This window comes from Chlamydotis macqueenii, chromosome 2, assembly GCF_036417535.1.
Source record: "Chlamydotis macqueenii isolate bChlMac1 chromosome 2, bChlMac1.mat, whole genome shotgun sequence".
Lineage (NCBI taxonomy): Eukaryota > Metazoa > Chordata > Aves > Otidiformes > Otididae > Chlamydotis > Chlamydotis macqueenii.
Window position 1 is genome coordinate 4,047,398 of NC_141557.1, and position 26,317 is coordinate 4,073,714.

At 43.1% G+C, this 26,317-nt stretch overlaps 1 protein-coding gene across 1 annotated transcript in view; it reads left to right on the plus strand.

The window, feature by feature from the left end:
* Positions 1-17,121: 17,121 nt before the first annotated feature.
* Positions 17,122-26,317, plus strand: part of CRHR2 (corticotropin releasing hormone receptor 2) — a 157,169-nt gene continuing 147,973 nt past the window's right edge. The window contains exon 1 of the mRNA XM_086741511.1: positions 17,122-17,277. Within this exon, the coding sequence (XP_086597637.1) occupies positions 17,245-17,277 (33 nt within the window). The 5' untranslated portion in view covers positions 17,122-17,244. The remainder of the gene's footprint in view (positions 17,278-26,317) is intronic.

Genomic DNA, 26,317 nt, shown 5'->3' on the forward strand with positions numbered 1-26,317 from the left:
GCAATGTGCTGCCAAGGCTGAGATACTCAGTCTAGTCTCAACTAAGCTAATTCTGGACATGGAAACAATATAGTTGTGTCAGTAGGATGTTCCACTGAGATAAATTAGCCTTTTTAGTTGACCCATCGTAGCTCCATTTCGAAAGGGGTATGGCCTGTGACACCGTGAGTTTCCATGACTGTGAACCAGAGCTTCCCACAGAAAGGAGAGCACACACCACTTTGGGAGACAACAATAGCAGGCCCATAGGCAAAACAAACTAGTGTCAGGAGAAGTAAAATATGTCAAATTACATAGGGACTAGTCATGGCTTCTTGCTTCATTGCTAGAATCAACCTAAGTTTTTGACAATTGTTGCACTGGAGTGAGCCCTGACAGCAGTCCGTACCTGCTAAGATAAGGTTAATGTCCATTAAAATTTTTGTGCAGTAGGCGGAATCCCAAGGTCAGATGGTATGTCTTTCTATTTAAAAATCCTCAATAAGTTTTTCTTCTATGAATTTGCCCCTTCTATTTCAATACATATTCCAATATTCCTTATTAATTCTATATATTTCTGTGTTTACTACATTTTCCTTCCTCTTTCTGGGAGTGTATAATTTTGGGGAAAATATACTTCTATTTGTTCTCCCCAGTTTAAGGGGGAAGGAGAATCCCATTTGTCTGTGCTTTTCCTTAGACAAGAATCTCTTCCTGCAGCTACACACTGAGTCCTCAACGTCTTCCTGAGTGGGAGCGGGAAAAGATCTAGAATTTTAGGCCATGGTAATGTCATTTGGTTCCTGAGCACAAACACCCTACTTCTAAACCAGTCTTATTATTTACCTTAATTGTAGCTATTCAGTTGCAGGTAAGGAGTTGTCACATCCATGGAACTCAGCATAGTGTAAGCAGTTCCTGCTTTCAGGAACAACCAGACGTAGAGATGCACAGCAAATGTGAAAACCCATGGCAATTACACAGTGGTGCACTTACAGATAAAATCCATGTGGCAAAATTGTTGGGAGGGATGTGGACTCAAAGGCATAGTTTATGGAAGGAATGCTGTCATCCTCATTTAGTCTATTTTTGTTCTTTTTTTTTTTTTTTCTCCTTCTTTCTGGCCCTGTATTCCTACCACAACTTCACAGTACCTGTTTCTATCCAATTTCATAATGCTTGCAGGAGTTTAACCATTCCACTTCTGATTAAATCTTTGGGAAACACATGGCTTAATTAAAACTGAAGAAGGAAATAGATTTCCTTTTTCACATGAAATTCTGACAAGTGAAAACAAAATTCAATTTTAAATGGATAAGAGAAAAACAAATTTCCCCATGAAATTAAATCAACAACAACATCGAATGCTGTTTGGAGGTATTAAAAGTGATGATTTCTGCTCTCTTTGTTTCATGGGAAATAAAGTAAAACAAAAAAAAAACCTGCTTTACAATGGAAAACAAACCCTGCTGCTCCTGAGAGAATGACGAGAATATTTCTACGGATGTGTTCTGTTCTGATTTTTCAATACAATATTTTATTAAACTTGATGTATTTCCATGATATGTTTTTCTTTTGACAGGTTGACATTTCCCAGTGGGAAAACATTTCCTAGGAATGTTTCTGATGGGTTGTTTCAGATGATCCACAGTTCTTAAAGTAAAGGCACAACTTGTGAAATGCTGAAAAGAGTTTAAATAATTCAACGGGGGTTTTTGGAAGCAGACAGATCATTGCATTTTGTGTTCTGCCTTAATAAATCTAATAAACAAATGCTAGGTCTTAATGAAGCAGGTGACCTGATGCCTCTTCATCATGAGAACGCAGCCGCTGTAGAAAATCCTTAATGTGCAACATAATGTCTTGACTTTTAATAAGCACACCCCTCCTAATCTCTTAAGTCTGCAGATTTAAATAGCTGCTCAGAAGCTCAGCAGACTGAATTTATTACTAGTGAAAAATACACTTACTGAAAGGCATTGCTTTCTTGAAAACAAATGAGCAGGATTGGGACTCAGCTTTTAAGCAGAGATCCCACTGGGACTGATGAGAATTACTGCCTTTCACATGTGACGATGGCAAGATCTGGCTCAGCAGTCAGAGCATTTTAAAGCTCTGAAGCTATATTCTCACTGGCACTAGTATGAAACCAGAATAATTTCAGTAAAGCTGACTTGCTCCAGAAATACATTATTTCTTTTCTGCTTCAGAGGATGTTCTCACAAAGGTCTGTATTTTTTTTTGTAATTTAAAATAAACACTCAAACTCATAGGCACTTTCTTTGTCCTCTACAAAATGACTGCTTGTTTGTGTTATTGCTTGTACTGACAGCCTGTCTTTAGACATTGAACTTTTTACTTAAATGCACGAACCTAGGAATCATTATGTCCTCAATTCTGAGTCTATTGGAATTATTGATTTTAGACCTTGAACTATCAGAGAAGGACAGGAGACATTGTTAGCCCGTGGACTACAAAAGTGCATGGCAAATACAAAAAAAAAAAGGTGATTATTTGCTATATTATACTATTTTCTTTTCACAATTGTATTCTGTGGATTTACAATGAACTATATTTCAGACACCATGGTGTCTGAAAGAGTTGGAGCCTGTAGAAAGTGGTCAGAGAATGATTCTTGACTTTCTTTCAATTCAAGAACAAAGAGTTGCAAAACAAAACCACCAAGGATCTGCTTCAAAACCAATGGTAGGAAATGATTCTTCACACTGTATAAACTGTGAAACTCCTTGACACAGCGTGTTGTGAAAGGTAAGAGTTTGTGTGGGTGCAAAATAGAATATAATCATAGAATCATAGGTCCCTTCCATCCTATGGAAGGGACCTTTAAAGGTCATCCAGTCCAATCCCCCTGCAAGGAGCAGGGACATCTCCAACCAGATCAGGTTGCTCAGAGCCCCGTCCAACCTGGCCTGGAATGTTTCCAGGGATGGGGCATCCACCACCTCTCTGGGCAACCTGGGACAGTGTTCCACCACCCTCATTGTCAAATTTTTTTTCCTAATATCTAATCTGAATCTACCTCCCTCTATTTTAAAACCATTACCCCTTGTCCTGTCACAACAGGCCCTGCGAACAGTTTCTCCTCATATTTCTTATCAGGCCCCTTTAGATACTGGAAGGCCGTTACCAGGTCCAGAGACTTCTCTTCTCCAGGCTGAACAGCCCCAACTCTCTCAGCCTGTCCTCACAGGAGAGGTGCTCCAGCCCTCTGATCAACTTCGTAATGATGGGCATATACAGAAAATAATGGGCATATACAGAAAATACATACTGTTTTCATGATAGTCATCCAGTGCCAGCCCATGACATGGAGCTGGACAGTCCTTTGTTTTGGCTAGGCACAGCCATCGTTATGCGGTTACACAGCCCATGGTGCTTTTACAACATTGCCGTTTCATGGAGCCTCCTCCTCCGTTAACCTAGTGGTCACTGACCTGTCCAGGAGTCAGTGACATCTGCACCTTCTGTTAATTGCAGTCAATTATTTTTCATAATCATTTATTCCTTCTCACAGTTGAGGAGCTAGGTACGTAATTTCAGACTTCAGTTCTGGAAAGAGAGGGTGTTTACCTGTGGAGGTTTGTGAAATTGCGGCGAGTGCAGCAGATGTGTTTGAAGGATGAATGTGAGGTAGATACAAATGTTTACCCAACACATTTATCCTTATCCATTTTCCATTACTGTGTTTCCTCAGGCTCTTGGAAAGTTTATCAACATGTTTGCCATAGAAGTTTCCACTTACTTAAGCCACCACTGCCTGTTGCTACACGAAGTTAATCCAAAGACTGCAGACCTATTCACCTGATTGCAGACCTATTAATAACATTCTTCGCATGCTTCAGTAATCACAGACAAGTCACACTTCTCATAAGTGCTTCTGAACTACTGTCAAGCTTCCTTTTAAACCTCATTAAGATTGGATTACTTGGTTATATTAATCCTGGCGGCCTTATGCCAGCGGTCCTGACTCATACTGGTTATTGTAACATATTGTAATGTAATACAGGAAACAGCAAATTCAAAACTGAGGCTGAAAGAAAGAGAAAGGCAAGAAGCTGTCCCCATGGCACTTCTTGTTTTGTCCTACTGGCCACAGGTGAGATGAAGTTAGGAGCCAGCATCCTGTGCTTTCAGCAGTAAATTATTATGTAGTTGAGATGGATAAAGAGTTGCCTTTAGAACACTTCCAATAAACTCAATAATCAGTGCACCCACCATGCAGTGGAGGGGAGTTTCTCCCTGCCATCCAAGCACAAAAATATTCATTGTTGATATAAACACCATGTGCTCCACACTTTGCGTACTAATGCTGCATTTTATGTAACTACAGAAACATTCTGCGTCTTTCCAACTTTCAGGTAGGGAAAGCAAAGAAGAGAAGACTTGACTTAAAACATGACATGGCAGCAGCGGAAAGTGTGAGATTTTAATTCCTGGCTGTCATGCCGTTGCCCAAGCCAGGAGATCAAGGCAGTCTTTCCTTCATTTTATGTTTTATAGGGTTTTTTTTTTTCCTGAATCCAAAAATCAAGATATCTGATACTTAGTTCCTGATTATTGTGGGAGCTACACGTCCTGGAAAGCCTCATTGTGTAAGCCTTGTTTGTATGAAAAGAGAGGTTAGAGGAGGCTGAATATCAATGGGCTTCCTACGCAAAAAGACTGGTGTAGTGTGAGAATGCAGAGCGTTATATCCTAAAGTTTGGCAAACTTGAGATAATCTACCATTTGCATTCTGACAGTCACCCATCATAGGCTTAGCACGGTGAATCTCCTTTACTGAAGAGAGGAAGGAGAAATGGACATTCCCAAATATTGCCCTGCGCCCCCTTGGATATCGCTGAGGAGACATGCTGTCAAAAATGAACCTTTCTCAAAGACTGTACCACCGGGGAGAGGTCAGGCTGAGAAGGCTTAACTGCTGCGCTCGCCACATCAGCAGCAGATTAACAAGAGGCAGATGTCAGGTGTATTTAAGGTTGCCTTTTCTCATTTTTAAGCTTTAATTCTGTAACCTAGAGTCTTATTCTGCAAAAGACTTTCCCATTGGGCTCACTAGATGAAAGCCTGCTGTCTTTGTTTTAATCCTGATTGCTGCTGAAAGCAGACGAACATGATTTCTCTGGATAGAGGGGTCATGGGATCAGGTTTCTTTTTTTTGCTTCCCTCTGATACCAAAGTTATTTAGATGGCAGGTATGGTCCCATGCCAGAGAAGTGGATAAATCTTCTAAAGCAGGCAGTGCTCTGTGGAGAGTCACTCAGTTGTGGGAAACTCCCTGTGCCATAAATGCCTTTTCCTTTATTTCAGTAAAAGTATTTTTGTCTGCGTTTCACTCTGTGAGCTCTTTTTATCTTCTCCACAATTCTACTCATAAGCCAGACCAGGCTGATGACTCAGTTCGCTTTCTCCTGATTCCATTTGGTTGATACCACCCTTGGCAGGGAGGTACATGGAAAGCAAGTCCAGGTATTTGAGGTAGCAGGATGTGAAGCACATCTAAGCAACATCTGGCTCCTCATGTAAATCACATAGGTAGAGCATAACCTGTCAATGACCACAGTCTACTGATGATAACTAAACTTCACCTTTTCCCACCTCAGGAGTTATAGAAAAATTTTTCCCAAGGGAAATATCTCTATATGTAAAATAAATGGTAATGAAATACAGAATCATAGAAAAACCTGAGCTGGAAGAAACCTCTGGATATGTCTAGTCTAACTGCCGTTCAAAGCAGGGCTGGCTTCAAAGTCAGGCTCAGGGACTTGTCCAGTGAGGTACTAAAAATCCCCAAGCTTATTTTTTAAATAGATTCCTTCTCTGCCTCACCTATAGGATTTGTCTCTTTGATGGTCTTCTCCTTAAATAACATAGAATACATTGAAGTTCTTTCTAACTTGGATGAGATGTGCTAGCATAGGACGAGACAAGAATGGCTTCATTCATTACCGCTGCTTGCTTTCTGCCTCCATATAGGGGAAATTTCTAAATTTTTAATTTTTATTAAATATTTTGCTGTTCAGTAGGTCACTGCAAAACTTAGAATTCTTGTGGAGCTCCTGCACTCATATCTAAATTTTAATTCAAGCCTTGTAAGGATGATGTGATTTTGCAGTCCAGCTCCATTTTATCATCACACCCATCACTGATTCAGAGGCTGCCATGCAAGAAGCACTGTTTTCAGGACATGTTTGTATCTGTATGTTTCAGTGGCATCCTGATTTTTTTCATGTGGATTAAAGAAAGGTCTGTGGGGTCTGTCTGCCATTCAGCCAGTATTACCAACACCTGCAGGTACTTGGGGAATATCATTCTCTCCATTCTTACATGCTTCATGCAGCTGTTTCAAAGATTTCAACTGAGAATGAATAAAGCCTTTTTTTAAGTCTGTCAAACACCTCCTGTATCTGTTTTTGGAGTCAAAAAGAAGTTGAACCATTTCATACATAAATTTTCAGTCTTTCACAGAGTAGAATTTTTTTTTAAAAAAAAAAAGCTCAAGATTCAGTCAATTGCTCTCATCTTCTTCTCTGGAAAAAAGAGTGTCTTGCTTGCTTTCCATCTTAAAAAGAAGACAAACAAGACAGAAATTACACACCCTCAAGCATTTCAACTGCAGGTGCCTTTAGATCAATCCCTCTTCTGTTTTCATTAAAATGTAAATTGCATTAGCTCTAACAATAATATTTTCCTTTCCTTTTCACATCTCAGTGTATAATGCAGTATTTATTAGCAAACAGTCAATACCCAGAGAACTCAATTTCTGAATAAAAAGGAATTCTTTATTACCAGTTCTCTGATAAAAAGCATGAAATCATGCATCCTTTTTCTGCTATCATAACTCATTCGTTCATATCGTAGCAGTAAAATTAACTACTTTCACTGATACTTCAGCATGACTTTAAATGAAAACCTTCCTTTCATTAAAGTTTTGCCAGTAGAGTTGGTTCTTCACCTTCACATTTCATAGTGGGAAGATGAAAACCTGAACGTATTTAATTCTCAACTTAGAATAAACAAGGCCAAGGTTTCCTTTCCATCACCAGGTAGTGTGGTACATTATGTTCCTTGAGTTTTTGTTTTTTGGTTTTTTTTGTTTTTTTTTAAAAAAAAGGAATGGAGAAAGTCATTGATAGGAACATGTTACGACTCAGTACTCCACTCTGAGAAGACCATTATCTTTCATAGAGAATGAAAGTTCTGGGAAAAGGAGAAGGAAAGTAGAGACAGTGCGAAGGGAAATGGATGGGTATCTGAGCAAGCAACAAAAGTCCTGCTGAATGATTTCCAGTACCAACCAGTGTGGTGTTGCGCTCTGATGTGTCATTTGCCTGTAATCATTGAATGCTATACCCTTTTTCCTACAACACATTTTCCAGTTGTGTTTGTAACCCTAGTGTCAGGTGTCTGGTGAGACAACTGCTTTGTGTTATTACTCACCAACGTAGCTGCTCCTTTAGCTCCTGTGACGGAGGACTGGGACATGACGCTGAAAGCCCAGTGATCCAAATCTGAGCCCATTGGTAACTTTACAGAGGGAGCGATCACCATTTGCTTATGTTCCACAGCTTTTCATCTTGAGATCTGCAGAGCCCAGGTGTGCTAGACGAAGATAGGGCTTGGATGGCTCAGTTTCTCCCTACAAATTGTCTACAATAAAAATGCTGCTGAGCAAAGGATAGTTTTCATCTGAGACAGCAGTTCAGTACTGGCTGGATTAGAGATTTAGGGGACTAGATGGATGAAAAGATGGTTAAGAAATGTAGAGTGGTGAGCAATTGGCATAAAAATCCTTTATCTGCCTTAAAGAGCTGGAAGGAAATTTCTATAAGTGCTTGGATAGCTTAATCTCTGCTAAGATGAAGAAAGTGTTGGAATTTTATAGGAAACCCTTTACATTTCATTAGAGTTTCCCTTAGTAATCTACAAGCTGAGTCCACCCACTTTGCCACCTTCTCTGCAGCGTCCACGGAAACATCAGGGTAGAGCTAGTAACGAAGCATGCGGATCCCAAAAGCCAAATCTTTTTTATTGATGATGCACCCAGCCTTATCCTTTGGAGGACTTTGGAGGATCCACTGCTACCTTCAGCTGCCCCTTCAGGTGGGAGGTTTCAATACTGACAGATGATATCTAGCTTGGAAAAGGTTGAACAGTCCTAGTCTAAGGTAGCATAACTAAGGCCATTATTTCTTTGTAAAATAAGTTGTGAGCCCCCCAGAATGACTCTTAGTGAAAATGGAGACTGTTGGAACTAAAGCCATCTGATGCAAAGAACTCCTGTGGAAAGGGATTATGACTGATCATCAGAAGGGCTGAAGGAAACAAACACAAGAAATCTTGGCTGAGCCACAGTAAGCCCGTCAGCATGTATTTTAATTAGATACTGAGTGCACGAAGCATTGCTCTGTAAAATTTCATACCCGAAGTTATCAAGTTTGAAACTGCTGCAGCTGATTGCTGAAATATTTAGGAGTGAATTAATATGCATGACCAAAAGGTCCTACAGCTCTCCTGTAAGAGCTCTCATGTAAAATAAGGCAACACATGCAGCTTTGGTTCAGATTCTGGGAGACAGATGTTCATCATAGGGAAGTATTGCCAAAGGTGGCACTAATTAATTGCTGTGAATAAGATGGGTGTCAGAAATCAAATGCTTTTATGCCTAAAGATGATGCCTCTCAGTCAGGATTTAAGCATGTTGGACTAGATCTTCAGCCACTGTAATCTGCCACAGTACTGTGGCAATGAAGAACTGCTAAGTATATGGCAAGTAATAAAACCTGCAGTGTAATTTCTTCTCTCATGAAAGAGTGGATGGGATTTATATTGTTGAATTTCAGTTATCTACAATGCAGCTGTTGCCATTTGAACTCACTGCTCTCGGCTCCTTTCACAGTCAAGGGAAGAGACACAGAACAGGGATGCGAATCAGCAGACTGACTGTAGACATTGAGTTTAGGGTGCTGTGAAGTGAACCTGGACTTTTCTGACTGTATTGATGAGATGTCCACTGACTACAAACGGAGGCTGGAGAGGCCAGATCATCTGTAGGTACATTATAAATAATGACTTTTATTCAGCCCAGTCCTACCTATGATGGCATTTTTCGAGCCAGAAAATTTCCTAGGAACCAATGTCTCATTTCCTATGTCCTCTTTCAAAAGTTCAGTGTCCTACACCGGACATGTTATGAATGCCTTATGCAGAGACTGAAACATTAATAAGAACCTCTCCTTAGGATGTAGTCTGTCTGCTTGCATTTGTTTATATTTATCAGCATAATTTCTAGACCTATTTTTTACCAAATTGAGTATTCTGCTGCTGTTGACTCTAATAACCAGCAAAGCTGAGATGACTGAAGGGCAAGAAGTAAAACCATTATATACAAGTTCCTTGTTTTTCTTTCCTAATGGAAGATAAGTCATTTGTTTGACTACCAGTTTCTTGGCAGTATCATTTTTTGCAAGCAATTTATATATTCATGCAAATGTTGCAAAAGCAAATTCTGTGGTCATATTCAGTAACTTCAGCATAAGTTTTATAATTATGCATCCAGTCTGAGAGTCCTAACTCATGGGGATATCTGATTCCAATTTATTCTTCATGGATACTCAGCTCACTGAACTATTCTAGGAAAAAGAGTGATGCTTTACTTCAGGGATGACACAGCACTATTAGGCTACGGAGATGAAAAGAGATAAATTATGTTGAGAGCTGAATTCTAGGCAAATCTATGTAGAAAATCCCCATTTTATGCATTGTTCCACTAAGACTGGTTCTCCTGTGTGTATCTCCAGCACCGCAGTGAAATCCACATGGCTACAAAGTGTAAAATTGGAGTATTATTGCTGTGACTGAAAAACAAATAAATATTTGTAAAATTGCTTCTGATTCATTTACCTGCCAACTGCTGAGTTGTTTTACAGGCTCCTCCGCTAAAGCTGACAGTGTCAGGCAACTACGTGAAGAAATATCATGAACATTTTTTGCTTGCTTGTTTGTTTGCTGTGCTGCGAGCTCCCACAGAGCTTGCAAACAGTCCTTCGGGGAAAAAAAAAAAGAAAAAAAAAACAAGAGATTTTCAAATATTTCACTACAAAAGTTAAATGAGCAGTGTTGTCAGATGTTGGCAAGAAATAAAAAAAAACATTACATTGGCAAAAAGATTTTCTAAGGAAATTCCTGACATGTTGAGTGTGGTGCTGTGATAACTCCCCATAAGGAAATCCTAAAGCGGCTTGGGAGTTCTGGGGCCAGAAATTGCTGACAGCTCAGCTGCTAAAATAATTGAGACCTTGAAAAACTCAGAGCAGCCTGCTCAAGGTAAGGATCCTCTCAAAACTTCGTCTGTTGAAACTGCACTTCAGCAAGGAAGCATTCAAAGCAATGATGAAGCCTGTTAGAAATGACAGACTGAAATGTGGGGAAATCAGTGAAGACCTCACTGAATTACCATGTTCTGGTTGCAGTCACCTGCCGTGTGCGGACACTCAATCCACACCTTAACTCCTCTCTTTCCCTGAGACTTGTGATGGCCTGGGAAAAAGCAAACTTTGAAAACATGGTTCAGCTCACCTGCAGTGTGGGATTCAGTACAAATATTAAGATACACAACATTTAGATGTTTCCATGTGCGCTAGGTGTCTCACTCTAGTTGAAGGAGATCTACTCCATGCAATCAGTGAAACATAAAGAGTCAGCCCAAAGAGATATATCTCTCTATTAGACAGAAGAATACTTCTTAGGTTTCATTGAGTTCACCAGATCTCCACGGACTACAACATGAGTTCAACATTAACATATGGAGACACTTATGTTTATTTCTTTCAGTCCATGAGAAGCCCTGTCCATAGTAACCCATTTACACTGCAGGACTTGATTTGGTGTCTGAGCCTCAGTTCAGAATGAACGCTCTTGTAGCTAGAGATGACCAAGTTATTTGAACCAAACACATATTTTGCAGAAAACAAAAATCCAGACAGATTAATTGAATCAGAAGGAACCAAAAGGAAAAGGACAAAAAGGGAGAGGAGAGGAATAAGGGTTACGTGAATCTTTTTGGCAACCAGTAATTCTCCCATTGATACACCGTATGTTCCCAAAAGTATCGTACTAAGAGTTCCTCCTATTAAGGCCTTAACAGTAACTTATACAATTATTTCAAGTTAAAAAGATTAGGGGTTTGGCCCTCAAGCTTTGTTATTTATTTTTCTTTAAGACTGCTGATATAAAAAAATCACCCCCTGGAGAATGAGCGTTGCCTGTGAAGTGCAAAAATAAATGTAAAATTTAGGAAACAGTACTGAAAACTACATCCTGCAGAAAGCCCTACAACAGAAAAAAAGATGAGTCAGATTTCAGTGTAACCAATGGATTAAAGTTGGATGCAGAAATTGTGGGTCTCAATCTTCATTTGATTGTCTCATGTCAGATCCCTTTCAGCGTCAGTGTGGTAAAGGACGGGTTAACAATGCAAATCTAAATGCAAAATGCAAAATATATTTCTGACAAAAGAGTGAGAGAGGCTAAATCAGACATCCCTTTCGCTATGTGAAAATCCAAGATGTACTTCCACAGAAGTTACTTGAAAGTTACTTGCAAATAATCAAGTCATACCGAGCATCCAGGAAAATACCAGATCTAGTTAGAGGGTGTCAGTGTGGCTTGAATTTCTGAAGGCAAATTAGGCACATTTTCCTCCTCCCCCATTTGTAAAGGGAAACATTTCCTGATAAAACACTGAACCGTATTTTAAAGTCCCACTGAAGTAATTGCAACCATGGCACAGGTTTATAGAGATTTCATTACTTCTCTAAGTACGGATGGGCCAAAGCAAGAACCACTAATGATTTTCTGATTGGGTTCCTGTGTCATCATTTGTGTAATCAGTAGTTCCTCCTTCTCCTTCATGTGATCCATGCAAAAAGGAGTAACTTATCCTTCTAGCGAGGCATGGGAATAATTTCTTGGATAACCAAGAAGGCCACGGGACGAAGACACCTTGAGTCATGAAACGCAAAGATAGCTGTATCAATAAGTATGTGCCACAGATCTCTGGATGATGGAAGTATCACTCCATGTTTGCCCTGTCCTTGTAATCATCTCTCTGCAGTAGATACTGGTCTGACTATCTTTTTTAGCCTCTCCCTGAGAAGTCCAGCTACCCTCCCATCACATATGATATGTGATATCATGATATATGCCAGGGAGTGCATCGACGGAGGTACCTTTTCACCTAGAGAAAGGTGAAGGAAAAAGTGTTGTCCTGCAGTCAATACCCACAGATTTTTAATGATTTCTACAGTTCCTTCCACAAAGACAGAAAAGCACTGGTAACAGTGACGATTTAATAACAAATGTGGTCTGTGATAGGATCTTCTCCCTTCCCTTGCCCCAGGGTGGGATACCTGATCTGAAAACCTTGCTGGGATGTATTGCCTTTGTTTTCCCTCCAGGACAATTCTGGGCTGAGAGGAGGCTCCATGCCTGCTCCTTTGGAAAGGAAATTTGTTTCTGACACTGCTTTGCCAGGGATGCTCTCCAAGCAATGGTGTCCAGGCTGCCAGTTGTCCTCCACAGCCTGCCTGTCAGCTGGAGCAAGGCACCTGAAAGTCTGACTGCAAGGCACCCAGGTCGGCATCCCCTGATGTGGCAGTTTTGCTGTCCCCCAGCCAGCTGGAGACAGAGGAGCATCGGGCAGTGCCTGCAGCCACCAGAATAATTTGTCCAGCCCATATGGGCTTGGTGTTAGCTTAGGTTTGTGGGGCTCTAGGAAAGCGATGAGCTGACTGCATCGCCTTGGCAATAGGATGTGCAAAACACTAAGCTGGGGATACTGTCGAAAGGAAAAGCTCTGTGTTATTTCATGAGAATACTGTGTCCACATGAGTTCCACGGTAAAGAAAGCCAGAAAATCTATTTTATGCCTAAGGGGTGATGCTTCCAACTAATTTTCCTCCTCTCCCCCCAGTCCCAAGGTTTATACTACACCCCAGAGACTCACTATTAGGAACCACTTCAAGCAATGGAAGTTTCTTTAAATATCACCATTTCCTCCTCCATCCTACTTACATTCTTCATTCAAGTGTAATTGCAAGTACTAACTTGCTGAAGAGGAAGAAACTCTGTGCCCTTACTTTGTCAGAGTGAATTCTGTTATCCTGAGCTGTGCTTATTACCAACTCTGCCCACCATTATTTCAGGAAACCGTTACATTCATTATTAATAAGAGCCCTCCAGCTAACTCTCCAACCTTGCAGACATTATTTTGGTTTCAAATGTCATCGTGTGCTCTTTTCCCTATGGCATTCACTCACTCTGCAAGAAGCAGGGGGGAGACTCCTCCCATTCCCTTTCCCACCCTGACCTTTTTCAGATCTGGCATGCCTAGATCAATTCACCTTCTTTGAAACAGAGCTAAAACCAATGCAGTCAAAAGAGGACAGGGCAGAATAATACTTTCAGAGACTTGTAGCTGTTCTGAGCTGTCACAACATCTCTGGAAAGAGTTTCACTTTATCAGCTTAGAGAGCGAATAAAATATCCAATACATACTTAAAATTGGATCCACTCAGATCCTGCACAAAAGACCTCAAACCTATCTGAGGTCTCCAATGGGGACCCAGTCTGTCACCCTCACTAAAAGCCTGCATTATTTGATTGCCGACAAAACCTGCATTTTGCACTGAGTATAGAGAGAACCATGGTAGAGGCTGGGAATAAGATCAGAAACTGAACTCAGGCTCTTTGGGTGTTTTGATCCACTGAAGTTCTAGCAAAAAGTACAAGCACCACTCTGCATCCAACCATATGTTTGTGATCACCACATAGTCAACTCTTCCAGATCCCAGAGCTTTTTCAGTCCAGGCTCAACTTCAAGAGGAGACAGGGAGTGTGCTTATCCAAGATACTGATAGGAAAGATGCAGCAGCTGGAGCTCAGCACCAATAATCTGACCTCTTGCTTAAGATCCATGGTGTCCTGCTTCACAGATGAGCAGTTCAATCATGTCATCCCTGCCATCTATCTGCTGGTAACACATCCACAGAAGAGGGCTCTGGATCTCACCTGGAGGGACATATTTGATATTTTCTGTTGCTTCCCTTTACTCTAGCTGAAAGACAACTCATCCCTCTGAGAGGCCATCAAATATTTCAGAGAGACAAAGTTGGCATCTGATTTAGTTTGATTCCATCCTTTGGGTACTTACATCTTGTGTGACATCTGTGGTTATTACTAAAACTGTTTACCAAGTTAATTAGTCGTATTGTAGAAACTCCTCAGGGTTCCAGACACAGCAAGGACCTTACTGTGTTAGATGTTACACCAAGAGCTGGCCATGCCCTTCCTCCACTGAGGATGCTTTCTGTACAGTTTCACCACAGAAAGCAGTGGGAATACTTGCAGGCTGAGAGTTGAAGGTATGTCTGAGTCCTTTCAGGAGCTTTAAAAAGGAAAAAAAAACACAAAAAAAAAACCCAACACCAAACAAGCAAGGAGAAGTCATCCTTGTATGGGCATGGTTGCAAGCAATATCTGCAAGTCTTTTGGGCAAGAAATGAACCATTGAATTCATGGATGATCCCATATGGAGACTCATTCCATCCTGTTGACCAGAATTATTACATTCTTCTCCTGCACTCCTGAATCTCTGTGTATTGATCTCATGGGTCTTAGTCTTGTTTCCTAAACGAACAAGGCTTATGTTTCATATGCCATACCCACATGCATGAGTGTCTGTATATGTCTCTCTGTCTCTGTTTTAGCTGTTTGACCAATGATGCCCATAAAGCCAGACAGTATGATGAATGATCCTACAAGTTTCATAAAAGAAGATGACTGGGAGAGGAGTCCCCAGGTGCATCAAGACTGAAGGAAAAGCTGCAACATGAGCTCAGCCCTTAAAGAACACAAGGGGATCTGAAGAGGGGTGACGTTATAAGCAATCCAGTCAACTAAAAGCTTTGGTTGGACTTCGTAATCAGCTATAAGAGGAAAAACCCTGGAAATGTGACTGAGGGAACGATTTGTTTAATCCTTAGATAGTCACAGTTTGAGGTTGTTTTGTTCTATTTCAATACAACTTTTAACATGATGAGGCTCCAGTTCTGGACAGCGTAATAAACACAGATAAATCAAAACAGAAAGCCACGGAGCAGCATGCTGGGAAACCTGGTTTCAGGGCAGTTGACCTACGTCTATGCATATGCACCTTCAGGCTTCCTTCACCAATTCTCATGAGCTCACATAATCCGGTTGCGTGTGAGTTTCCAGTCCTGGAGGTGGACATTTAAATGCAATAAAAATTTGTGCTGGATTTATGCCTCCCTTTGCATTTTCATGACAGCATTCTTATTAATTGGAAGCATGCAACTTTGGGTTATGGTTTTGTTTTCTTTTAATAAAGAAAGGAAACAAATGTTGGTGTGTAACTGACAGGGGAGGAACAACTAGACAAGCTTAAATATTTAAATACATTCAAACTGTTGAATAACCAAAGGAAAAGAGAAAATAATGCTGCTTTGTGAAAACTTTTCCAGTGTGCTAGGAGAATTTCAAGTCTCTAGCGTACATAAGTGCCCGTCTCCTTGCTGTGATATTCACGCTGCACTAAGTGGGATTCCTGCGTAGGATTAGGGATGTAAATCTCCTTGTAAGTGTCTTATAGAGGGTGAGAAGCTGTTATTTTATGCCTTTCTAAGCAAACGACAAAAAGCAAAATAATTCAGCAAGGCACCAAAGAAAATGTCCAGGTACTTCTGCTTCTAAAGCAGGGCTTACTAAGCTTTAGAAAACCCTGAGAATTTATTGGACCACTTTCTTCGTGACCGTCGTGACCTTTATGCCAATTAATTTTGATTTTAAAAAAAAAAAACAACAACCAAGGAGGGTGTGGAAAGGCAGTGTCTCAGGGAGGAAAAGACATCATCTCCCTGAAAGGAGACCATTGGTAACAGGTGACAATGGCAGGCTTTGCCCATCAGAGGTGATGGGCAGTGTATGATGCTGCTCCCTGTGGAAACCCAGCAGCTGGGCTGCCTGCATCGCACCTCATTTTGGAAAGGGGTACCAACTGCACATAAAGCCTGGGCAGGGAGAATCCTCTCATTCCTGGAAACTGTGAGGCAGTGGAATCTCCAATATATGGGGATGGGGGGGTGGGGTGGAGGAGGATCCCTGTTACTTCTGGAGGCTTGTGTGGAAGCCATCCCCATTGCACCCAGTGCTTGGGGAAAGGGATCATGGAATCATAGAATGGTTTGGGTTGTAAGGGACCTTAAAGATCATCTAGTTCTAATCTCCCAGCCCTGTGCAGAGACACCTTCCACAAGACCAGGTTGCTCAAAACCCCGTCCGACCTGGCCTTGAACACTTCCAGGGATGGGGCATCCACAGCTTCTCTGGGCAACCTGTTCCAGTGCCTCACCACCCCCACAGTAAAGAATTTTACTTCTTATATCTAATCTAAATCTATCCTCTTCCAGTTTAAATCCATTACCCCTTATCCTATCGCTACATGCCCTCGTAAAAAGTCCCTCTCCATCTTTCTTATCAGCCCCCTTTAAGCACTGGAAGGATGCTCTAAGGTCTCCCCAGAGCCTTTTCTTCTCCAGGCTGAACAGCCCCAGCTCTCTCAGCCTGTCCTCACAGGAGAGGTGCTCCAGCCCTCTGATCATCCTCGTGGTCTCCTCTGGACCCTCTCCAACAGGTCCACGTCCTTCTTATGCTGGGGGCTCCAGAACTGGACACAGTGCTGCAGGTGGGGTCTCACCGGAGCAGAGTAGAGGTGGAGAATCTCCATTGCACTTCATGCCTGGGGAGGGCTTCCCCCATTGCTTCTGGAGGACTGAGTGCAGTGAAGTCCCTGTTGCCCCCAGTGCCTGGCGGAGGGGGGAATCCCTCTTGCATGCAGTGTAGGGGGAGAGGAAGGTTTTCCTTGCTCCTGGAGGCTCTAAGGGTCGTGCTCCCCCGGGGTGCCCCCCGCCGCCTCCATCCCCGAGGCATCCTGGGCGGAGGGCGGGCTTGGCTCCCCCGCCCGGCTCCCTCCCTCCCTCCCGGGGGTTTGCCCTGGGACGTGCCGGTGGCGCTGGAGCTGGCTCCTCGGTGGCGGGCAGGGGTCAAGGGCAGCAGCGGGGGGGAGATGCCGGCACCGGGGCGGCGCGGAGGCTCCGGCTGAGCGGGCAGCGCCAGCCCCGGGGAGACCCCCGCCCCCGCCCGCCCCTCTTCAGCCCCGCCGGCCCCATGGCGGCAGCCGCCGCGCTCCTGCTCCTGCCCGTAAGTGCCGAGGGCAGGGAAAGGGCGGGAGGGGGGGAGGGCATGGGGGCAGGGAGGGAGGGTAGGGGACGCCCCTCGAACGCGGGGAACCCACTCGGTGTGTGAGGGAGTGGGGGCAGAGCCCCGGCCCCCGCAGCTCCCGCCCCCGGGTGCTGAGGGACTCGTCCCAGTGGCCGTTAACGGCTCCCTCGCAGCTCCCGTCTGTTCTCGGGCTCTGGGAAACCCTGTCCCGGTGGCCGTTACCGGCTCCCTGACAGCTCCTGCCTCCGGGTGCTGAGGGACCCGTCCCGGTGGCCGTTACCGGCTCCCTGACAGCTCCCGTCTGTTCCCGGGCTCTGGGACACTCTGTCCCGGGCACCGTTACCGGCTCCCTGACAGTTCCCGCCCGTCTCCAGGAGCTGAAGCACTCCATGCCCGCTCACCTCTGGGTCCCCTCAGAGCCCCCGGGCCGAACCATGGCCCTTCATGCTCTCCCCTTCTCTGTGAAGTAGCCTCCTTCCCATCCCCTTTCCTTGCCAGAAAAGGTCCACCACAGAGGAGAGCTCCCTGCCGCAGAGGAAAGGGGTTTTCCCACCACGGTCCAGTTCGGTGGGGCAGTGGGTGGCTATGTCTGGTGGCCCTTGTCCCCAGCCTGTCACCCTGGTCCCTCTCCTCGCAGCATGTGCTCAGCGTCGGTCGCTCTTTCATCGCAAGGATCAGCAAACAGCGGTGGCGACGGCAGGGCTCAACCCGCGTGTCCATCCAAGTGTCTGCTCCGAGTTTCTCTTGAGCGAAATGTGAGAGAGGCTTTTCCTCCAGGTCCTTCTTCATCACAAGCTTCTCCCTGGGTGATGCTGGGATGAGGTGGAGATAAGACTGGCCTGTCTCAGCCTGGACTTAAAACAGCTTTCCCAGCCCACACGTCTAAGTCAGGCTGAGTTCTTTGGTGGCTTGTTTGTTTTAAGGAATAGTTTTAAGTGTGGTAAGTGATGCTTGTAAAACAAATGCGAGAGATTAAGCAGGAGGTGCATTGATCTTGCGCAGAATTGTTAAACATTGTTACCGCAGCATTAAAAAAGTGGCAGTGATCCTTCTGGACTGTAGTGTAATTGGCCCATCTTTAACATTGCCTTAGAGAAAGAAAGAAAATCTGGTTTATTTCCTTATGTTCTGTCTTTTTTCACTTTTTTTTTTTTTTCTCTCTCCATCTAATTTGCAATGAAAAATAGCGGGAAGCCAGGTCTGGGAAAGCAAAAGGCTCCAAAGGCAAGCAACAATTTAATCTTAAAAGCTTTGCAGTAGCTTTATTAGAAGACAGAATATTTTCTCAGCTCCACCAGTGTCTTTTTTTTTTCCCCAGTCAGAGATCAGTGCATGGGATCAGAGTGGCATGGGTCTACACACTTGCTCTTTTCAATCCCAAACCAGTTTTTACTAATCTCTGATTCAGTCCGCCTTCCCCTCCTGTGTTTTCCCTTATTAATTTATTTTGGTCTGTAAAAATATTTCAGTTTACGCTTCGAGAGGGAGACTTCGTGCCAGTGAGGTTATCAAAAGTACCCAGGTCCCGAGAGCTGCCAGACTAATTCTTTTTCAATGAATCAAAAAATGTCATGCGCTTCCCCTGTAGATGTAATCTGTGGACAGTTTTCCAGTTCCCCTGTAAATTTTTGTAGTTGGGTTACTGCTTGAAAAACAGAATAGCTGCCTTGAAAGAAAGAAAAGAGGGAAAAAAAGGTAGTGCAGATGAAAAATCAAAATGTCAACTTTCCATAAACTTTTCCGAGAGAAACGTGTACTTGGCGTGTGTGCCGAGTGTGCTTATACGGAGGAGCTCGTTTGGACGTAGCACGCTCGTATCGGATACAGACTCACGCGTGCGCCTGTGCCGTACGTGGAAATAATGTGTCAGAAGACGATCTTCAGCCTCGTGTGTAGAACAGCTCTTATCGCTCTGGCTGTAGCAAAAGCAGAGCTTTTACAGTTCGTTGGGGGTGTGTTTTTATTTGCAGATATTGGTCGACCTGTATCTCTGCTTTACAGCTGGGTGAAACTTTGCGCCAAAAAGCTTACGAGCAGTATTTTAAGATGGGATCAAACCCAAAGCTCTTAAATTCCTGTCTAACTTGAAAACACTGGAAAGTTGACTCGAAGTCAATGGCTCTATTCGCATTTGTGGATGTGAGAAAAGGCATAGCTGCTTGTCTTACGCGCTTAAAGAAGCTTACGTTTTCACAGCAGCTGAGCAATTGTGTTTTATGGGAACTGCAGGTTTGCGACACTTAGGAAATGAGGCAACTTTCTAGGACAGAATTAGATCTGCCAGATGAAAATGCTGGTGCAAATGACCTGTCAGATTTCACAGGGCTGGTCAGTGAAGACTCGCACGGCAGGCTCTGAGATTTATGTTCTCTTAAAGGGTTTCTGTACATGTGATACACTGGAAAATGCGTTTACTTGAATGTGAAAAACAAACAAACAAACCGTAAAACAAAGGCAAATGAATCTTTTGACGTGCTGCCATAGAGTCTTTGCTGAGTTCATGTAATTTGGAGGAGAGGGGCATTATTCATAAAAAAAACAAAAGCAAAGCTTGCTGTAATTCATACGCTCTCCTGAAGCTCTTAAAACAGCCAGAGCAGTTTGAGTATATCAGCCAGTGGTGACAAGTTAAATAATATTCCTGGTCTGAGACTGCCAAAATTCAGTCCTACTGTGAATTAATGCAGCATAAACACGAGAAGCCGCTCCTGGTGTAGTTCTTTGACTGGGTTTAAATCTCTAGGCATTGTGTGGTAATTACTGGATGTTTCAAGGAGTTGTATGCAAGGAAGAACGGCTGATGTTGGCCGATGGGTGGTTTTGCCGTGAAATATTTCAGTGATATCCGTCGCTGCCCTTAGCTAGAAAGCAAGCAGCCTTCAGCTTTTGATCATATGAGACATCTGCTTACGTATTATAATTCTGTCAAGAGTGGATGAGAAATAATGCTTAAGTCCTCCAAACTCTGTAGCCTTCGTGTTGCAAACCAGAGCACAGTTGTGCCTGCCCCACTTCTCGCATGTCTCGGCTGAAATTGGTGGAGGAAGAAAGTGCAGGGCTCTCCTTGCGCTATCAGCTGCCTGCTTGTTTAGTTTCACTCTCGTAGGTTTATATCTCTACATTAAGATTGCCACAACAGCTCTTCAGCCTTTGGGCCAAACTCCAGAGCGTGGCGTGTGCCCGTGCTGTTAAGCTCCTTCAGCATCTAAAATGGGGAGACTGCGTGCGAAGCGCCCGTTGAGAATGGTCCATGGTGCAGCCTAACTCCCAGATCATTCCCGGGAACTGTTTGAGATACCGCTAGATTGCTTGGAGCAAAAATGTGGCCAGGAACCATTCTAAAAATTTAACGGTATAAATGATTAAGTACTTAAAACAGACCTTTGCACTGTTTGATTTATTAGCTTAGATGGAGTGTGCTGTACTCCCGTTGCTCAGGGCTCTCAATGAGTGCCTGAGGGAGGCATTTTCCTCTAAGGCAATCTCTTCATCGCTATGAATTCAGCGATCAGCTTTCTTTGCTTTAGAGATTACTGTGGAGTCCTGCTGCTGATGTGATGATCTGAGAGATTCACGATGAGAAGGATCGGGTAGTGGAGAATAGCAGCTTTTTAAGGAAGTGTGTTTCTGTTTTCTTTTTTTTATTTTCATTTCCCTCTATATATTAATAAACCGAATGTTTTTAAAATATTATATTAGAACAAAAATTTGTATATTTCTAGGTTTTTTTAATAGTTCTCCAGATTTTTTTTTTTTTTGGGGGAGAGGATGAGGTGAGGAAGTGTGAGTGCTAAGAACAGGTTACACACACTGCTGAATTTGGTCCTTTTTAGTTTATGTCACTTCCAGGTTTGAGGGAAGCTTCGAGGAAAAGATGGTTTTCTTTAGATTAAAATTTTATCCAGTAAATGACATTTCAACAGGAATTTATTTTCTACTCTGTGTCTACAAATTGAAACAGATAAATCAGCTCTTGGTCATGTAGACGTCCTTCTTTCTTTTAACCTACTGCAGTTTTAATCCCAAATTTAGTCAGTCCTGCCTTAAAGTTTCCAACCTAAATGATTCTATGCTTCTGTGAAAGTGCGAACATGAATTCTTGCATGTAAAGCTGGAGCTGTCCAGCGAGCCAGGTGGCATCTCCTTGTCTCCTGTAGATATGCAATGATATGTGTGAAAGCGCGGTGTAAACATTGTCTTTGCTTCCTTATCTTCCTATTCGTAACAACTATCTTTGACATTGAAACACTTCCTACAAGTTAGCTTTATCAAACTATTTCTTTATACAGAATTACTTTCTTTTACTGCTAATCCTTTTATTTTATCTTAATAGCTTTGAAAATAGCTATTTTTTATTTTAGCTGGGAAGTGTTGGGTAAAGAGCTTTATGTGTTTGTTGTTTTTTTTTTTTTTTTTTTTTCCTCTGGAGAGTTGTATAAATTTTGCTATGGCCCTTATTTACATGAGAAGACAAATACAAACACATTTACCATTGCCTGGTGAAGAGGAGGCTCCGGGGAGACCTTATAGCGGTCTTCCAGTACCTCAGGGGGGCTACAGGAAAGATGGGGAGAAACTGTTCAGTAGGGCCTGTTGTGACAGGATTAGGGGTAATGGTTTTAAAATAGAGGGAGGTAGATTTAGATTAGATATTAGGAAAAAATTTTTTACACAAAGGGTTGTAGAACGCTGGCACAGGTTGCCCAGAGAGGCGGTGGATGCCCCATCCCTGGAAACGTTCAAGGCCAGGTTGGATGAGGCTCTGAGCAACCTCATGTGGTTGGAGATGTCCCTGCTCCTTGCAGGGGGGTTGGACTAGATGACCTTTAAAGGTCCCTTCCAACCCAAACCATTCTATGATTATGATTCTATGACTGTGATCAGTTGGCTAACAAGTACTGTCCTTTGGGTGAACGGCTGCTTGAATTTCGTCAATCATGTCCAAATGTATGAAAACTTCATTTCCAGTTTCTGGTGCCAGTGTGGGGATAATTGTTAGATGCTTCCTGCAGTGCTCTTTGACATATAGCAGGTAAGTACTGATAGGTTCTCTGGGATCATTTGAATTGGCAGAAGTTCTGCCTGCTCTACATGATCTTGACAATGGCTGTGCAGGGACAGTGGCGTTCTGAGAAAGCCAGTTCACAGAGATGGGTTTTGACCCCCTGTCCTGACCTCTGGCTCACGTGTACCTCATTGCTGTGCAAGTGAGCCACGTTGAGAGTCAGGTGCTGGGAGTGTGCTGCTCCAGCCCGTGCACGTCTTGTTCCCCAGACTGATGGCTCCATTGTGGGGCTAAATGCGTGGAGAACTTGGAACCTGTCCTTCTGCAGGAATGATCAACGAAGCGGCATGTGTTTGTGCAGAAACGCGGCTTGTTTTCACTAAATAAGACGGAAAATCCATTTGGTATTTCAAGAGCTGGAAAGTGCTTCTTCAACAGAGCTGTAAGAAAGTGAAACTAATTAAAGCTCTATAAACTTTTGCGTAATCCTGGCTGAATAACTATCCACTCTGGGTTGTGTGTGTGGGGAAAGTAAATAGTGAGCAATGCAGATGGAGATTAAAATACATTAGCTGTCCTCACTGCAATGCTAAACCCTTGCCCTGGTAATAGTAGCTGAAGTGCCGGAGAACTGGAAAGGAGCCACCTGTCTCTGGGGGCTATGGGATCATCTCTCGTGCTGTTACCCAGGTTCCTGGGATGGGGGAGGCTTTCTGAGTGCTGTTATCTCTGCGCTGCCTTCGTTTTTGGAGTCCTATCTTCTAGCAAGGGTGGCTTTTCCAGCGGAAAGGAATTTCTGGGAGGAAGGAGGAAAGAAGACAAAGGTGAGCAAAAGGAAGTTGTGGTGATGAGTCCAAACAGGTTGCGTGTGGGGCTGCCAGCCAGGCTCTGCTAGCAGGCATCTCGGTGCACGGACTAAAGTATCGGTTCCCTTTGAGTGGCAGCAGCAGACTCCCACCACCCAGACATAGCTTGGATTTCGGGAGGCTTATGCCAACAGAAGCAGAGAGACGGCTCGTGAGCCAGCACCAGTGGCTGTACTTTGTAGTGTGGCCGTCGCAGGCGTAACCTTTCTGCTTTCTCAGGTCCAGTACCCAGGGCTACTTAGAGGAGTGCTCTGCTCCTGCTGTTCCCTTGTTTTGGAGGCAAGGGCGTCCAGGGACTGGTCTGCTCCTTCTGTTGTCAATTGACTCTTTAGAAGCAAGAGAGGAAGGCCAAGGTTATCCCTCTGTCTGACAAGAGCGATGTCTCAGAGCACGTAACAGGATTTTGACTAGGTGAGCGCAAAATCAGATGGACTGCAGATGTTTCCTCATCCTGCCTTATGTCCTGTCTGCTGGGAGATCAACTATTTAGTCCGTCTTGAATTTGAGAGGCCTTCCTAGGTGTAACAAACCCCTGCTTTCTCGAAACAAATGTCTTTTTATGAATATTTTCAAGTCTTTCAGTATTTCTTTCTTTTGCACAGAAAATAAAATTAAAAGAAACTTCTATCTTTAAATAAAAAAAAAATAATTTAAAAATACCTTTTCATAGTATTTGGCATAATGTTTTAATTATGGTTATGCAAACAGAGTCCAAAGTATTAGAAATATGAATGAAAAATACCTCAAAGCCTCTAGATTGCTGATTATTGTTCAAGATACAGTCTGTAAACTGTTAATTGCAGCATTGTCAATAGAAAAGGTTGGGGAGTAACTGTTATCTGTTATTCTTTTTACCATAGGGCTATATGTCCTAGAATCAAGGAATGAAAAAATAATTTATACTGGAAGGGACTGCTAAAGGTCTGTTGTGCAGCTTTCTTCTCAAAGCAGGGCTCATTCCATGTTGCTCAGGGCCTCATCCAGTTCAGTTGTGAAAATCTGCAAAGACAAAGATTTCACCACATCTCTGAACCTCTTTTCACAACATCTCTAAACTTCTTTTCCAACGCTCAGCCGTTGTCATGCTGCATAATTTTTCCTTCATGTCCTGTGAGGTTTTCCCTTGCTGCAACTTGTGAATGGTGCCTGCTTCTTGTCCTTTCTCAGCTTCTGAGAAGAGTCTGACTCCTTTGTAATTCCCCTTCAGGTAGCGAAAGACTTTTGTTAGACCTTCTCTTGTTCCAGTCTGGGAGTTATATTTCACTGTGATATGTGCTTTTCAAATACTAGAGGTGGGCTCCAGCCCAAGAGTTAGCAGTTTAATGAAAAAAAAAGCAGTGGATGCCGAGAAAGAGAATTAAGAATGAGCCAGAGAGGTGACACTGGTCATCAGTAGTGAACTATCATGAAGTCTTGGGTCAAAGAAATATTTTATGAAGGATACAGAGGTACCATTGTTGACATTCCATGGACAGTGAGTACAGATATCACTGGCTGATTGCAGTCTTGATCCAGAATGGGAGATGGGTTTTTACCTTTTTTTTTGGGTGGGAGCATGCTGGCAGTGACCTGAATAACAAAGATTAGGAGCTCACATTTGATGATCTAAAACTGGGAGAGCGTGTGAAGGAAGACCTTGAAGCGCAGTGGCAGTGTGATAACGATGGATGGGTGACTTTGCAGAGACTGTTAAGGTAGTGTCCTGGTTTCAACTGGGATGGAGTAGCTGCTGTGTTTTGGATTTAGTAGGGGATTTGGTATGTGGAGAATGTTGATAATGTACGGATGTTATTAGTTGTTGCTAAAGACACCAAGGATATGTTTCAGCCTCCTAGGTTTTGCTGATGTGCAGGTGTGGGAAGCTGAGCGGGGTATAGCCAGTACAGTTGACCCAAACTGGCCGAAGAAAGCATTCCATTCCACAGACATCATGCTTAGTGTATAGGTGGGGGTTGGCTGCGGGGCAGCTCTGTTTCTCTCTCTCCTTTGCTTGCTGCTCAATTTTGTTTCTGTGATCACTGCTCATGATGGGCTGTGCCGGTCATCAGATCATTGGGTGGTGAGAAATTGTGCATTGTTTGTTTTGTATACTTTAGTATCTCTGTATTTTATCATTATCATCTTCCTCTTCTATCCTAATAAACTGTCTTCATCTCAACCCACGAGTTTTCCTGTCTTGCTGATTCTCTCTCCCGTCACCTGGGGAGGAGAAGGGTGAGCGAGCAGCTGCATGGTATTTGATTGCTGATTGGGGTTAAGCCACGACAGGTAGGAGAGGGTTTGCTTGGGAGAGCTAGCTGAGATACTGGCATTTATTTGAGTAAATGTGAATTTTAAACTTGAGCTACTCCAGATTCCCTGAGTGTTTTGTCTCCAGTGCGGAAGTCATCTCATCCTAAAGTACATGTTTAACACAGAAGTGATGGCTTGTTCCTTGATAGTGCTTCCTTCCTCCGCTGACTATTAGGGAGCCTAAAGCAATGCCTTCTGAAGTAGGTGAGTCAGGTGAATCACATCTGAGCTGCTGAGGGGGATCCATAGTGATATGAATTAGGTGGAAAGAACGGGGAAGAATTAGTGATGGACTTGGTGTGAAGACCTAGGAAAAAGGCACACGTGGAGGCAGGAGTGCTGTGAAGGACTTGCTCCCCTTCTAGATTCTAAATATGATATCCACAGAGATGGCAATGAAGAACAAAACTCTTCAAGGGTGTGAAACTGAAAAATCCTTCCATTAAACGATTTTATTTGAAGGCAGCTGTAGCCTGGGATTCAAATGCTATTTTGCTCCTTTTTAATATCTCATGTTACTTTCTTAGGGCATGGAGACTTTGTGGGACAAAGTCCAGCTCATGGGTGGCCTTAAGTAGTTTTGCTTTGTATGCTATGACTCAAAAAGACTCTTAGCACATGCTTGGTTTTCAGTGGATGAAGAACCTCTCCTCTGCACCCTTATTCAGCAGAGCACGTAGGCAGATGCTTAGTGAAGGCAAATCCCTAAGTTTCAAAGACAACAGTGAAGTTCTCTGGCTGGCTCAGTGTAGCAGATGCTTAAGTTTTAAAATTTATTTCTGAATAAAGATGTATTTAATTTCATGCTTATAACTGACCATGTGTTTAGTTGCTTTACTGAACGGAGGTCCTACTT